This window comes from Ranitomeya imitator, chromosome 2, assembly GCF_032444005.1.
Source record: "Ranitomeya imitator isolate aRanImi1 chromosome 2, aRanImi1.pri, whole genome shotgun sequence".
NCBI classification, from domain to species: domain Eukaryota; kingdom Metazoa; phylum Chordata; class Amphibia; order Anura; family Dendrobatidae; genus Ranitomeya; species Ranitomeya imitator.
Window position 1 is genome coordinate 281,828,773 of NC_091283.1, and position 12,250 is coordinate 281,841,022.

Consider the following 12,250-nt stretch of genomic DNA (forward strand, 5'->3'; position numbering starts at 1 on the left):
GATGGCTATCCTGACCGGAGCTCATGGATACCCCTCCAGCCAACAATCTCCAAAACTCCATAGATCATGATGTCATCTTTGTATTGTCAGGTGAGATCAAGCCCATGGCTTAGTAATGGAGAAGTGTCTATAAGTCTCCTATCCAGTACTATTCCTATAGTTATACAGTACGTAAATGAAGACACAGCCAGAATAAAGAGGAAGATCTTTTGGATCGAAACGTTACCAGCCTGAGAATACCAGCCCCCAGCTGTGAGCTTTATCAAGGCTGGCTGTCAAAAATGGGAGGGACCCCACGCCATTTTTTAAAATTATTTATTTAAATAATTTTTAAAAATAGCATGGTACCCCTCTATTCTTGATAACCAACCTTGCTGAAGCTGACAGTTGCAGCCCCCAACTGTGAGTTTTACCTGGTTGGTTCAACAAAATAGGGGGGAACCCACATTGGGTTGTTCATTCATTTATTTTGATATATTGCAGGCGGCGCGTGAGCAATACCCCAATCATCTGATCCTGCTGTCACTGTTATTAGCGGCAGCAGGTGTCGAATGATGGGAGTAATAGTCCCCAAAGCCCCACCTGCTGTCATCGTTCGGACTTTACTGTAACTGTCATCATTCCCCACCAGCAGAGCAGGAGAGAATGATGAGAGCCATCTTCAGCACCTGCCGTCGGGTAACAGCACTGACTGTAGCTCTTCTTCCCCAGTGCTGATGCGTGTCACACGGAGAACATCAATGTGTGTTCTCAATGTGCAGTACGTTTTGCCGTCCATGCTGATGGTAAAAAACCGGCCATGCCTACGTGTGGGGCACATGGACATACGGTCTATGGAAACACACTGGCATGTGCACAGACCCATTGATTTGAATGGGTCTACGTGTGTACGTGTCTCCGGTACGTGTTAAAACTGTCACCTCAAATACCGGAGACACAGACATGTGAAAGAGGCTTTATGATGTTGTAGTAGTTCACTCACGTGGCGGCACACAGAGGTAGGAAAAATGGGAACACCGTCTCTTTAATGTAAGGCAGCATAAACCAACTTGTGGGGAAAACAAACTCAGACTTTTTGGATAAAACAGGAACAAAACGATAAAGGAATACAAAAATGCTGCAGCACAGTCCATATGTTGCGGGTGGCACCCCGCTCTGGAGCAGCACAGTCCGTATGTTGCGGGTGGCCCCCCGCTCTGGAGCAGGACAGGTTCAGTCTGTACTCGACGAGCCACAAACATAAACCCAGAAAGAACTAGGAGTACTCAGTCCAGATATTTCATATAAACGTATATAGTACTTTATTACATCAATTGTAAAAACATGTATGACAACATTACATAATTAGAGGGTTAGGGTAGTCACAGTTACACCGGCACAATCATATATCACAACGTAAAGTGCATAGTGCTCTAAGTTTGGATGGGAAGCTTCCCCAGTAGCGTATACCCACTAGCGTCAGGGATTGGAGATTGCTACACACTTGTAGCCCAATAGAGTGATAGTACTCTTTAAGGGAGCTTACCCATCATGTGGTAAAAGACTGGGTCTGTGTTGCACCGCCACCGACGCGCGTTTCGCAGTTCTTCTTCAAGGTGCGGTGGTATTGTGTGATAGGGCCGGGGTTAAATAGCAGTCAGCGCCAGAAGCTGTATAGTCGGCGCATGTCCTCTGACCTGCACGCCGTGATACGCATCACTTCCGGCGGGAGGGGCAACACTGCGTGTCAGCGTCCATGACGATGTGACGTCATTGGAACGCATGTGTCATCCCAATTCGCCCTTGGCAATGCTCCAGGCCGTGCCACATCAGACATGCGCACTAAATAGCAGTCAGCGCCGGAAACTGTATAGTCGGCGCATGTCCTCTGACCCGCACGCCGTGGTACGCATCACTTCCGGCGGGAGGGGCAACACTGCGTGTCAGCGTCCATGACGATATAACGTCATTGGAACACATGTGTCATCCCAATTCGCCCTCGGCAATGCTCCAGGCCGTGCCACATCAGACATGCGCACTACAGGATCCGGTGAAACAATAGAAGGTGTCAGATCAGAGGTCGGGTCAGACGAACTATTAAGTGTAACATATGTAGAAATGTACAATTTTACAGTAAATACAGTGAAACACATCATATATACTAATAATTATATTCAACTGTGTACGTGCCTAAAAATAATCATACTATACCTAAATATTAATTAACAAAAATAAATAAATATAAATCTAAATAATCAGGGATATTACTAAAGTAATTAATTATAGCGTGATACAGTTCAGCCCATCCTCCGAATTTCCACTTCCTGCTCCTAGAATGTTATTTCCAGCATAACTATATGGCCCAGGTGGTTATGCATTTCACACATCAAAGGGATGATAATAAAATTAGAACAAAACTGTGAATAAAAAGACAAAATTACTATCCAAGACATAACATACATAAACCACAAAAAACACACTATATTAAAAACCAAGACTGGGATGCTGCACAAAAACTTACAAAAATGAGCCAAAGCTCACCTGTTCATTCAGGCCTGCCGGCGCCACGGTATTAAGTACCGTGATCCACCGGCACTCCCTCTGGGCCAACAGGCGCCTTACGTCACCTCCCCTGATGCCCACACGGATTCTGTCGATCCCCCAAGCCATAAAGCCATCTGGATTACTATTATGCTTGAGACGAAAATGTTTTGGAATTGGTTTCAACGTAGCCACATCCTCCATGTCACGTGCGGCCTTTATGTCCCTCACGTGCTCGCGTATGCGAAAACGCAGCTCTCTGGACGTAAGACCCACATACACCAAGTTGCAGGGGCACACTGCATAATACACTACATTCATTGTGGTACAGGTAATGTGGTCCCTTATAGTGTATTCCTTCTTTCCGTCCGATGACATGAAGGATGTGGCACGTCTCAAATTCCTACAGGCCAAACATCCACCACATGGGTAGAAGCCTGTTCTGGGATTACCAACTCCAAAAATATTAGATTGTTTCTGTACATAATGGCTTTTTACTACGATGTCTCTAAGGTTTCTACTCCTCCGTGCGGTCATCAGAGGTCTATGTGGCAGGCATCCCCGCAGGACAGGGTCAGTTTTTAGTATCGGCCAATGTAAAAAGCCATTATGTACAGAAACAATCTAATATTTTTGGAGTTGGTAATCCCAGAACAGGCTTCTACCCATGTGGTGGATGTTTGGCCTGTAGGAATTTGAGACGTGCCACATCCTTCATGTCATCGGACGGAAAGAAGGAATACACTATAAGGGACCACATTACCTGTACCACAATGAATGTAGTGTATTATGCAGTGTGCCCCTGCAACTTGGTGTATGTGGGTCTTACGTCCAGAGAGCTGCGTGTTCGCATACGCGAGCACGTGAGGGACATAAAGGCCGCACGTGACATGGAGGATGTGGCTACGTTGAAACCAATTCCAAAACATTTTCGTCTCAAGCATAATAGTAATCCAGATGGCTTTATGGCTTGGGGGATCGACAGAATCCGTGTGGGCATCAGGGGAGGTGACGTAAGGCGCCTGTTGGCCCAGAGGGAGTGCCGGTGGATCACGGTACTTAATACCGTGGCGCCGGCAGGCCTGAATGAACAGGTGAGCTTTGGCTCATTTTTGTAAGTTTTTGTGCAGCATCCCAGTCTTGGTTTTTAATATAGTGTGTTTTTTGTGGTTTATGTATGTTATGTCTTGGATAGTAATTTTGTCTTTTTATTCACAGTTTTGTTCTAATTTTATTATCATCCCTTTGATGTGTGAAATGCATAACCACCTGGGCCATATAGTTATGCTGGAAATAACATTCTAGGAGCAGGAAGTGGAAATTCGGAGGATGGGCTGAACTGTATCACGCTATAATTAATTACTTTAGTAATATCACTGATTATTTAGATTTATATTTATTTATTTTTGTTAATTAATATTTAGGTATAGTATGATTATTTTTAGGCACGTACACAGTTGAATATAATTATTAGTATATATGATGTGTTTCACTGTATTTACTGTAAAATTGTACATTTCTACATATGTTACACTTAATAGTTCGTCTGACCCGACCTCTGATCTGACACCTTCTATTGTTTCACCGGATCCTGTAGTGCGCATGTCTGATGTGGCACGGCCTGGAGCATTGCCAAGGGCGAATTGGGATGACACATGCGTTCCAATGACGTTATATCGTCATGGACGCTGACACGCAGTGTTGCCCCTCCCGCCGGAAGTGATGCGTACCACGGCGTGCGGGTCAGAGGACATGCGCCGACTATACAGTTTCGGGCGCTGACTGCTATTTAGTGCGCATGTCTGATGTGGCACGGCCTGGAGCATTGCCAAGGGCGAATTGGGATGACACATGCGTTCCAATGACGTTATATCGTCATGGACGCTGACACGCAGTGTTGCCCCTCCCGCCGGAAGTGATGCGTACCACGGCGTGCGGGTCAGAGGACATGCGCCGACTATACAGTTTCGGGCGCTGACTGCTATTTAGTGCGCATGTCTGATGTGGCACGGCCTGGAGCATTGCCAAGGGCGAATTGGGATGACACATGCGTTCCAATGACGTCACATCGTCATGGACGCTGACACGCAGTGTTGCCCCTCCCGCCGGAAGTGATGCGTATCACGGCGTGCAGGTCAGAGGACATGCGCCGACTATACAGCTTCCGGCGCTGACTGCTATTTAACCCCGGCCCTATCACACAATACCACCGCACCTTGAAGAAGAACTGCGAAACGCGTGGCGGTGCAACACAGACCCGGTCTTTTACCACATGATGGGTAAGCTCCCTTAAAGAGTACTATCACTCTATTGGGCTACAAGTGTGTAGCAATCTCCAATCCCTGACGCTAGTGGGTATACGCTACTGGGGAAGCTTCCCATCCAAACTTAGAGCACTATGCACTTTACGTTGTGATATATGATTGTGCCGGTGTAACTGTGACTACCCTAACCCTCTAATTATGTAATGTTGTCATACATGTTTTTACAATTGATGTAATAAAGTACTATATACGTTTATATGAAATATCTGGACTGAGTACTCCTAGTTCTTTCTGGGTTTATGCAATTGGTTGGAGTGTCCTTTTGATGTTATATGGCCTGTGATACGTGGTTCTTATTTACGGATCCTATGGGCTGTGGTAGAAGTAGAGTGTTCTATCTGGTTTGGCTTTATTCGACGAGCCACAAAGCCTCTGGAGTCCTCTCTCCAGGCTAGCTGAGCCCAGACTGCCTGTAGAGCTCGGTTATTTCACCCCAAGCCTGTAACTTCCCCATCATGTGATTGATCACATGATCATGACCTCATGCAGGTCCTGGCAGGTCTGCCAGGGGAGATAAAGTGGACCTTCTCCCACCCTCTCCGTGAAGGTCCACATAAAACAAGCCCTGTTTATGCATCTTAACCCTCACAACACGTAGTGTGCTGGAGAAAAAATGCTCTGGTTTCACATCACTGATGCCGTTAAGCGCAGTGACACGTATCTCCCCTCTATCAGCTTACCAGTGACTCTGTCACAATGTTTAGACGGCTGTGAAGGTCTTGTGCTCAGTCTTGTTTTATCCACCAGTATTATATGTTTTATACTTGTGTAATGAGAACGGTGGAGATGGCAGGATTAGAGCTGATCATAGATGTGACTTCTCCATCTGTGTGTGACTTTTACAATATTTGTTTCAGGGTGAAGATCTGACCCATATTAATACTACAGAGACATATGTGAGGGGTGATGAGCGGTGTAAAGAGGAGATTCCTACATATGACTACCCAGGTGAGTAGTAACCACTAAATGCAGAGAAGTCACAGATTCTTCTCAGTCACCGGCTGTGGCTGCTTTATCGGTGGTGTAGTCTGACTCTATCACAATCGTGTGATCACCATTTTGCCTCTAGACCACAACATTCTCCTCCACCCAAAACTGTCCAAGTGACTTTGGGCATTGAAAGCCCTTTTCTATAGAACTTACAACCTGGAGGATCCAACTACCCCCTGAGATTAGAAGATGCTGACCATTACCTGCCAAGATCTGTAAACTTCAAAGCCAAATGACAGCGTATGTAGAATGGGCTGACAAGTTAGAAAAATATTATGAGGAGCCTTTTTGAGAAAATGGAGGGTAATGATGCTGTGATGCTGTTGGCTTCCAAAATCCTTGATATGGGAAGAAGGAAAAAATCAGGGTTTTGAAAAGCTCTGCCGGGAGCTGAGCCAGGAAGTTGGGTATCAAAACAAATGAACGTAAAAAAAAAAAAAAACCTTTTCATTTTAAAATTCTACTCTTTTTCGATGTGAACCAGCTCCTTCCTCATATAGGAATAAATGTTAGCACAGCCAAACTTGGAGGTGCCACACAGTAGGTTCCCAAACCTTATAGCTAAGTATCCAATACCGGGCACGCTCAGGGATTTTTGGTGCAAAAATCAAAATGTAATACATACAGTAGCCACTAGTCACAAACGTTTCGGTCGTGATAGACCTTCATCAGTGTACTAGGGTTAATTTTTAGATGCTAGTGTGAGTAGAACACAAACAGTAGCCAAGGATCAACTAAAGGATGTAACCCAGTGCGTAGGTGGTCAGTGACCTGCAATCAGGTATACTGTGACCCAACCTAGGTATGTGCCGAGTATCCTGTCGCGGTTTCCAAGACACCTTCTTGTCTTGCGGTGGATACGGCGACATATGATACTCGGCACATACCTAGTGACTGACCCCCTACGCTCTGGGCTACACCCTTTAGCTGATCTTTGGCTACTGTTTGTGTTCTACTCACACTAGCATCTAAAAATTAGTACACTGATGAATGTCTATCCCGACCGAAACGTTTGTAACTAGTGGCTACTGTATGTATTACATTTTGATTTTTGCACCAAAAATCCCTTGAGTGTCCCCAGTATTGGATACTTAGCTCCTTCCTCAGGCATATACAAATAATCGATTGTGGATATTTTATATCCTCCAGAACGGAGTCACCAATCCAATTGCTTAACCCCCGGAGCTTTTTTCGTTTTTCACTCCCCTTCTTTCCAGAGCCATAACTTTTTTATGTTTCCGTCAATATGGCCATGTGAGGGCTTATTTTTTGCAAGACGAGTTGTACTTTTGAACGATACCATTGGTTTTACCATGTCATGTAAGAGGAAATGGGAAAAAATTCCAAGTGCGATGAAATTACAAAAAAAATGCAATCCCACACTAGTTTTTTGTTTGGCTTTTTTGCTAGGTTCACTAAATGCTAAAACTGACCTGCCATTATGATTCTCCAGGTCATTACGAGTTCATAGACACCACGCATGTCTAGATTCTTTTTTATCTAAGTTGGGAAAAAAATTCCAAACTTTGCTAAGAAAAATAGCGCCATTTTCCGATGCCCGTGATCTGGGATTGGGTGAGGGTTTATGTTTATTTTTTGCGTGCCAAGCTGATGTTTTTAATGATACCACTTTGTGCAGATACTTTTTTTTATAGCCCGCTATTGCATTTTAATGCAATGTCACAACAACCAAAAAAACGTTATTTTGGCGTTTTGATTTTTTTCGCTACGCCGTTTAAGCGATTAGGTTAATCCTTGTTTTTGTTGATAGATCGGGTGATTCTGAACGCGGCGATACCAAATATGTGTAGGTTTGATTTTTTTTTTAATTGTTTTATTTTGATTGGGGCAAAAGGGGGATGATTTGAACTTTTATATTTTTTTTTTAATATTATTAAACACTTTTTTTTTTTGGCATGCTTCAATAACCTCCATAGGATGCTAGAAGCTGGCACAACCTGATCGCCTCTGCTACATACAGGTGAAGAACAGATCACCTCCAGGGAGCAGAAATGCAGCATCGCTTTGAGCGCCGACCACAGGGTGGAGCTCAAAGCAATCTGCCATCAACAACCATAGAGGTCTCAAGGAGACCTCAGGTTGTTATGGCAATGCACCGCTGACCCCCCGATCATGTGACGGGGGTCAGCGGTGCGAGCGCTTCCGGCCTAGCGGCCGGCGGTGCTTGCTAAATGCCGCTGTCAGAGTTTGAGAGCGGCATTTAACCACTGGTAGTTTAGGGCGCGGGCGGATCGCGATTCCGCTCGCGCCCATTGCGGCCACATGTCAGCTGTCTCCTCCTTTTTAATTTTGGTGCTTTTTAGAGCGCCAATCAACATGCAGGGATTTTCTGCTATGTATTATAATACCGCAGCCATCTTTGTTGTGGTATTACAGTGATTGGCTGGCTGCACAGCGTCATCAGGTCTATAAGAGACCTGGCGCTGCCCTGCTCGCCACATTCTGCTCCGGACTTAGCTAGTGTAGGGAGAGCTGCTGCTGACATAGGGTCAGATTCATTCTTTTATTAGTTAGTGTGGGTCTACTAGTGTTCAATCCACAAATCCTGAGAAACCAACAGTCCCTTTTAGGGCTAATTCGGGGGTACATAGTTTGCCGTGCTAGGTAGGCAGGGGAGTCTATGTGCACATATCCACATCAGTGCAAGGCATGCAGGCACTGTGAGTATATAGATCACACTGCATACATCAAAAGGCTCCATTACTGTCTGCTACTGCGTATTTTATATATACATAGCTGCAGGTATCCGTGGCTATATATATATTTTTTTTTGCACCATATACCTGCTAATTTTATTATAGAGCAATCCATAGCCCCCTTTTTTCTACATTTATTTGCTTGGTCACACTGCCGACCACAGCCAAGTCATTTCAATACAAGAGCGTGAAAATCTATACATTCCACTTTTTTGTCTTTTTGCTACCCTTGCTCTATACAGTATTTTGGGGTTTAAAATGTTTTAAAACCTCCAGACCACATATGTGAAACAGTCCGGTCTATCTGTGGTCTCCAAATACTTGCTTTTCAGGCATACATTCCACTTTTTTGTCTGTCTGCTACCCTTAGTCTATACAGTAATTTGTATTTGGGTTAAAAAAAATTTAAAAAATCCATGCCACATATTGAAACAGTCTATTATCTCAGTCAGATGGCCGGTCTATCTGTGGTGTCCAAATCCTTGCTTTTCAGGCATACATTCCAGTTTTTTGTCTGTCTGCTACCTTTGTTTTGTACAGTAATTTGTGGTTGGGTTAAAAAAAATTAAAAAATCCATGTCACATATTGAAACAGTCTGTTATCTTAGTCAGAGAGCCGGTCTATTTGTGGTTCCCAAATCCTTGCTTTTCAGACATATATTCCACTCTTTTGTCTGTCTGCTACCCTTGTTCTATTATTAGAGTATTTTGAGGTTTAAAAAATTTCAAAAAATCCAAGCCACATATTGAAATAGTGTGTTATCTCCGTCAGATGCCCGGTTTATCTGTGGTGTCCAAATCCTTGCTTTTCAGGCATACATTTCACTTTTTTGTCTGTCCTCTACCTTTGTTCTATACAGTAATTTGTGGTAAAAAAATAAAAAAAAACTCCAGGTCACATATTGAAACAGTCTGTTATCTCAGTCAGACGCCCGCTCTATCTGTGGTGTCCAAATTCTTGCTTTTGAGGCATACATTCCTTTTTTTAGTCTGTCTGCTACCCTTGTTCTATACAGTAATTTGTGACTGGGTTAAATAAATTTTGAAAAACTCAAGGCTACATATTGAAACATTCTGTTATCTCAGTCAGACGGCCGGTTTATCTGTGGTCTCCAAATACTTGCTTTTCAGGCATACATTCCAGTTTTTAGTGTGTCTGCTCCCCTTGTTCTATACAGTAATTTGTGGTTAAAAAATGTAAAGAATCCAGGCCACATATTGAAACAGTCTGTTATCTCAGTCAGATGCCCGGTCTATCTGTGATGTCCAAATTCTTGCTTTTCAGGCATACATTTCAGGAGACACCATCACTTGTTTCTCAACGCAGTGATCCAGAACACTGCCCCCATCCCTTATGGGAAATATGAAAATGCATGTAGAAAAGCCGCGGAGACACCATCACGTGATGGTGTCTCCGCGGTGTTGGATGTTTTGATCTCCCCGAGGTCATTCATCCTTATGTTTGTAGTCCTTTTACTAGGCACTGCTCCTAATAGCCAGTTTCCTACTCCACACTGATGAGGGGTAAATACCCCGAAACAGCTGTCTGTGGATGGATACCATGTTTTGGCATAGGTGGTTTTCCTTTTTGGATGCTGCCCTTCCCATGGTTGTTCCTTCCCAATGAAAGACCTGGCTATTTATTGCTTGCGTTGAGAAACACGTGATGGTGTCTCTGCGGCTTTTCTTCATGCATTTGCATATTTCCCATAAGGGATGGGGGCAGTGTTCTGGATAACTGCATTGAGAAACACGTGATGGTGTCTCCGCGGTGTTGGATGTTTTGATCTCCCCGAGTCATTCATCCTTATGTTTGTAGTCCTTTTACTAGGCACTGCTCCTAATAGCCAGTTTCCTACTCCACACTGATGAGGGGCAAATACCCCGAAACAGCTGTCTGTGGATGGATACCATGTTTTGGCATAGGTGGTTTTCCTTTTTGGATGCTGCCCTTCCCGTGGTTGTTCCTTCCCGGTGAAAGACCTGGCTATTTATTGCTTGCGTTGAAAAACACGTGATGGTGTCTCCGCGGCTTTTCTACATGCATCAGTCAGCAGGGGTAGCAAAACTACCAGCCTGACCACCACCAGCATGATCGGGCACATGGCAGCAAAGCACCTGACTTTGTGAGCCGAACCCCAGGCTCCAGGAACACTGTCTGTAGGTGACACCACTGCTTCTTCCACTGTTTTGCATCCAAGCCAATCCCCAGACCACGGTGCATGCGAAGATGCCTCGTGCCCTGTAACTGTTGTTGCCCACAGTCAACTAGCACCATCATCAAGCCTGTCCTTGTCCCAGGGCAGCCTTTAGTTGTCTATACCACAGTCATTGGAACACAAGCGGAAATACGCAGCCAACGCCCCACAGGCCACAATACTAAATTATCACATTTCTCATCTGCCTGCGCTCAAAATGTTGCCTTTTAGGCTCGTTGAGATGGAAGCTTTGCGCAACCTGATGGTGGCGGCAATCCCAAGGTACTCGATCCCCAGTCGCCACCATTTCTCCCAGTGTGCCGTATCGTCATTACACCAGCACATGTCCCGCAACAATACCCGTGCCCTCAACAATGCAGTTACTGGGAAAGTCCACCTAACCACAGACACATGGACAAGTGCATGTAGGCAGGGACGGTACATCTCACTGACGGCACACTGGGTTAACATAGTGGAAGCCGGGAACCAATTGGACGTTGGGATGGAACACATCCTCCTGACACCAAGAATTGTGGGCCCTACGTCAATCAGGGTTGCCCCCACAATCTATAGCTCCTGTACCTCCTCCTCCTCTTCAGCTTCCATCTCTGAAATGAGCACATCAGCCAGAAGCTGAAAGCACTACAGCACTGCCTCAGTCAAGAGGCAACAGGCTGTGCTGAAGCTAATCTGCTTAGGTGACAAACTGCACAATGCTGAAGAGTTGTGGACAGCGCAGTCAGATTTTTGGCTGACCCCGCTGAACCTACAGCCAGGCATGGTCTTGTGTGACAATGGCCGGAACCTGGCGGCGGCTCTGAGGAAAGGTGAGCTCACACACGTACCTTGCCTGGCCCATGTGCTTAATCTCGTCGTTCAACGTTTTCTCAAAAGCTACCCGGAGCTGCCGCATCTGATAGTGAAAGTACGTCGCCTGTCTGCCTACTTTTGAAAGTCAGCTACAGCTTCAGCTGCCCTTGCCGTGCTTCAGCAGCGTTTGCAGCTTTTGGCTCACCGACTGGTGTGTGATGTCCCCACACTTTGTAACTCTACATTGCATATGTTGGAAAGGATTTGTGAGCAGAAGAGGGCAGTTGTTGACTACCAGCATCAACAAGGCTGTCGTTACTCAGTTCAGACTCCGCACATAAGACCTCAGGAGTGGACATGGATGTCAGACATATGTACCATCCTTCAAAACTTTGAGGACTGCACCAAGATGGTGAGCGGTGATGATGCCATAATTAGTGTGACCATCCCGCTTCTTTGCATTCTGAAAACCTCTCTGCTCACAATTAAAGAGGATGCATTGCAGGTGGAGCAAGAGGAGGATGAACAGGAGCTACTTTTATGTGCTATAGATGGTACTACAAGCACAGCTGTCATACCGTCTGTTCAGCGTGGATGGCCTGAGGACAGGAAGGAGGAGGAGGCGGAGGACAGCATGGTCAGTCGTCCTGTTGGTGAGGGCACGGAAGTCTTGCCTGTTAGCAGTCTGGCA

The 12,250-nt window shown here is 45.2% G+C and overlaps 1 protein-coding gene across 1 annotated transcript in view; it reads left to right on the forward strand.

Moving 5' to 3' along the window:
• The window catches only part of LOC138663152 (oocyte zinc finger protein XlCOF6-like), a 57,206-nt gene that overhangs the window by 25,646 nt on the left and 19,310 nt on the right, over nucleotides 1-12,250 (forward strand). The window contains exon 6 of the mRNA XM_069749297.1: nucleotides 5,702-5,792. Coding sequence (XP_069605398.1) covers nucleotides 5,702-5,792 — 91 coding nt within the window. The remainder of the gene's footprint in view (nucleotides 1-5,701; nucleotides 5,793-12,250) is intronic.